Here is a 4,224-nt window from a genome sequence, read left to right as displayed (position 1 = left end):
GGCCAAACCATTTAACATTTTATAAACAAGGCACAAATTTGAAAATAATCTAAAATTCTCAAAGCTTAGTAAATTGTATTTTTCCAGTACCCTACAGTGATGGAAATGCATTGGCTTTTTGTCTAGAGTTTTTAGAGTTTGTCTGTATATGAATTCAAGAGGTCTTATGGTTGTTTCTCCAGCCTGCCCCCAACATGTAATACAATAAGACATATGGGAAAGAATCATAGCATGCATAAATATCTAAGAGAGACAGTTTCTAATATGTCGGTAAGGTTTAAATTATAGCTATATCGGGAAGTTACTTGAATTAATTAATATACCGGACTGCTATGACGGCCTCACTTCAGGGATTAATAAAGTCATTTATCTATCTCTTGTGAAATAAGAAACAAACTCTTAATAGACAGCACACCATTTTATTTTACACCATCCCTTTACAGTCGTCATATCCAATGTGAATCAGAAAATGGATTTACAGTGTAAACACAACATATCCATGAAACTGAAATTAAATAATCCAAACCCCAAATGATCCATTAATGTTTGTTTTCTGTTATTTCTTTTGGCCTTCAGTCAAGTACACAAAATGTTTACCATTTGTGGTTGGCATTAATCTAGAGTTACTCACGTTTGAAGCCAATGTGGCATGAAAATCACTTATTAAGGTTATTAGGATGCATGACAATAGTATTCTGGAGCTGTAAAATATATTAAGATTAAAGTCATCGTTGCCTTTTACTGTACATCTTTATATACAGTCAGTTTCAGAATGAACATGCAAAATCAACCATAGAAATACACTATGAATATCATAGTAATCCCCCTTTACAACTAGTTACTCAAAACTTGAGCTGATGATAACAGCCAAATCCACAGTGCACTGATATGCTTATGTCCACCTCTTCCACCCAACGTAATAGACAGGGGACAGTGTGTGAAGCAGGGTCATTGCCGGGCTGTACATTTCGCAGTACTTTGTGAACATCTTGTTCTTCTACACAGACCAACAAACAAGGGCCACATCATATAGCAAAGAACTATCTTAATCACTTTTTGCTGGAGACAGGAAAGGACACCAGTTGCCTGTTGACCTCTCTCAGCTGCGCATCAAGAGTCTCTGTGGTAAGTGCCAGCTCTGCTACTTGAGTCTGTAGGCTGTTGATGGTCTCGTTTAGCTCCTCTTCTTTGCGGCGAGAGTTCGCAGCCTGCCTGCTGTACTCCAGCACCATGCATCCACCGCCGACAAAGAAGATGATCGCCTCTCCCAGCAACTCTGCGCCAAGCTCTGCAGCTGCCTCTTCATTCAATGGCTTGATGGTGGAACCCCGAAAGCCCATGATGCGCATCTTCGTTCTCATCTCAATCCAGTGGTAAACTGTGAGGAGAGGAGAGGAGAGGAGGGAGGAGAACATATGAATATATTCAGCTGTTGATGAATCTGATCGCAACTGGCTTTGACTAGGTGCCAGTCTATCTCAACACTGTGGTGGCCAGGGTCGAAGAGACCTATTGCTGCCTTCATAGACATCATAGATAGCTTGCCGTTGACGTTCCAATCTGCGTAAACATACATCTGTGTCTCCAGACTAGAATATGCTGACAATAACACCTCCATGGGTAAAGACATTCTCTTTGACTAATTCTGGGCGTGTAGTATTTGTGGTGTTATTTTGGGGTTTAAAGTCGATCCACCAGGATGAGTTGGGCAGAATGTGAGACCGACTCAGGCACTTCTGATGAACCTTGAGAGTGTCTCTTATTCTCATTGGCCAAGCGTCAATAAATAACACAGCATAAGACATCAGAGGCTCCTGAACACTTTATGAACTCCTGACCTCATCATTGACCTTTGACTTCAGCAATTTCTCCACAACAGTTTGTATTAAGTGAATGTAAAAAAACACATAATTATAATAAAGTCATCTATCTATCTATCTATCTATCTATCTATCTATCTATCTATCTATCTATCTATCTATCTATCTATCTGGTGGCATTTGTCCATGTTTCCACATTACTGTCCAATTTTAACAACAAGTATTTCTTTGAATGACCACATCACATGTTTCTGCATTCATTATTTATTAGCATTCTTATTAAGAGTCTTTGGATGAGTCATTGTAAATCTTTGCCTCAGTTTTGTTTGGTTTCTTTTTTATTTTGTGTGTACAGTGTAAAAGTTTCAACAAAACAGGGCGTCTTCAGTTCAGCCCTTGAGTTGAGTTTGTTCTGATAAGCATATAGTATAAATAACATTATCTATTTTGACAGTGTTTAGTGCGACCACACAGAACTATCAAACGTGTCTAAGCAATAGAGTAAAAAAATATTTCCACCAGCTCAAATCTAGTGTCGCTTTATGAACAGGACAAGGGTCACAAGGCGTTTAGACTAGTGGTGGGCGGATCGATCCAAATATCGATAGGATCAATATAGGGGTGGGCGATATATCGAATATACTCGATATATATCGCGGCTTGTTCTACGTGAGATGTATAAAATTACTATATCACGACCATCGAGTACTTGTCACGTAAATGTTTTAAGTGGTCGGCATTTAATTCTTTTAGTTTTGCCTGTGTCACTCCAACACTCCAAGTCAGTATCGGATCAATACTTTACTTTAAATGCTGTGGTTTCGGCAAAGAGGAACCAGCTACAAATTTATATAAACAATAATAAAAAAAAAAACATCAAAGAAAACATGGAGCTACAAAAACAGAGAGAGTAGTTTGTCAGCAGTACTTGTTTGTTTTAATTTGTTTACTGGTCTGCGAGCACTTTTTATTTAAGAAAAAAAAAAGATAATAAAGCATTTTCTATTTAATTATAAACTTTCTCCTAATTCTATCTTTATTTAATAATACAAAAGGAAACTTAAGGTCATGAAAATTAATTGAGATTTAGCAATTCAATGACGCATAGGTCATGAAAATTAATTGAGATTTAGCAATTCAATGACGCATCCGCCTTATTTATTGAAAAGTATCGTTATCGGCGATAATGGCCCGGATCCATACCAATATAAAGCAGTATCGCACACCAATATTGGACTGGTACTGATGGCAGTTACATACAACCTGTTCAATGACAGACAAGACCCGCCCTCTTCGAGCCTGCCAGGCTGCTATTGGTCAACCAGATAAACCCATGAACACGATTGGCTGAGCGCTCTTGACAAGTGCCCTCTCATTGGTTGTTGCGGACCTCCGCTCTGTAGCCACCGTCCGGCTGTCTGACACTGAAATCTAGCGGTCACAGGCGGACGCTATCCGGGATACTCACACTGTGCAGGCGGCAGGCAGACATAGTTCTTGAAGAACTCGCTTTTCCGAGCCCCGGCTTTTATTCTGTTGGCTAACGGCTTGCTCATCTGCCTCACTCCGAGGTAGAGGAGCTTGGCGATAGGGAAGGCACCCACCACCATGTTGGCGGAAGCAGTATTTCGGCAGCGTGAGGGCGGAGCACGTCGCGGTGACGTGATGACGTTAAATGATTGCATGGCGACGTCATTGACGTCGCAAACCCGAGCATGTGTGCAAAATAAGGTCACTGTGTTTTTGTACTAATTATTATTTGTATTATTATTATTATTTATCAACACTAGTATTAATTAAATTAAGAATTTTACATGTTGATATTTTCAAGGATTCAAGGAGTTTTATTTGTCATTACAACACATGTAAACATGGGATGAAACGAAATTGGTTTCCCCTGGTCCTGGAGCAGCCCAATATGCAAAAATAAAATAACATGTACATATATATATATATAGAACATAAAATATAAAAAGTAAAGGCAAATTTAAATTTAAGAAAAAGTATATACAATAAATAGAAAAACAACAACAGTATTTATTATTGTACAGTATTTATTGTAGTTATTTATCCTTAATGATCCAACTATGACTCCCACCCACTCCATGAGGTGCTGGACAGACTCAGTGCTGGCACCAAGATGCTCCACAGAGAGACACAAGAAGTCTTTCCTACCTGTGAGCATCAGTCTCTACAACTCCTCCCTCAAAATATCAGACTTGCTATAGGAACTGGCTTGTGCAATACATAAGTGAAATCTTCCATACATTTTTTTTACATTTTCTGTAACGCTTATGTTCTACCCTAGTACTTGTCTAGCAAATCTGCACATTCTTAAACCTGCACATTATACTCTAGTACTTTTTGTAAATATGTACACTTGTGTTTCCCTCCTTGGTTTCTA

General features: G+C 38.8%; 1 protein-coding gene across 1 annotated transcript; it reads right to left on the bottom strand.

Moving 5' to 3' along the window:
* Positions 1–402: 402 nt before the first annotated feature.
* On the bottom strand, positions 403–3,483 carry opa3 (outer mitochondrial membrane lipid metabolism regulator OPA3). Its single transcript, XM_019272938.2, has 2 exons — positions 3,289–3,483; positions 403–1,378 (listed from the first exon to the last, which is right to left on the bottom strand). Exons 1-2 carry the CDS (start codon positions 3,428–3,430, stop codon positions 1,050–1,052), a joined length of 471 nt encoding a protein of 156 aa, XP_019128483.1. The 5' UTR covers positions 3,431–3,483; the 3' UTR covers positions 403–1,049.
* Positions 3,484–4,224: the final 741 nt, after the last annotated feature.

This window comes from Larimichthys crocea, chromosome VII, assembly GCF_000972845.2.
Source record: "Larimichthys crocea isolate SSNF chromosome VII, L_crocea_2.0, whole genome shotgun sequence".
Classification (NCBI taxonomy): domain Eukaryota; kingdom Metazoa; phylum Chordata; class Actinopteri; family Sciaenidae; genus Larimichthys; species Larimichthys crocea.
Note: the sequence above shows the minus strand (reverse complement) of the source record. Positions and strands in the feature narration are given on the sequence as shown.

Excerpts from the sequence above, each read along its gene's own strand:
- opa3 (XM_019272938.2), bottom strand. The coding sequence starts at position 3,430 with ATGGTGGTGGGTGCCTTCCCTATCGCCAAGCTCCTCTACCTCGGAGTG. Across the intron at positions 1,379-3,288 it reads CTGCCTGCCGCCTGCACAGT|TTTACCACTGGATTGAGATG; the intron begins GTGAGTATCCCG and ends CTCTCCTCACAG.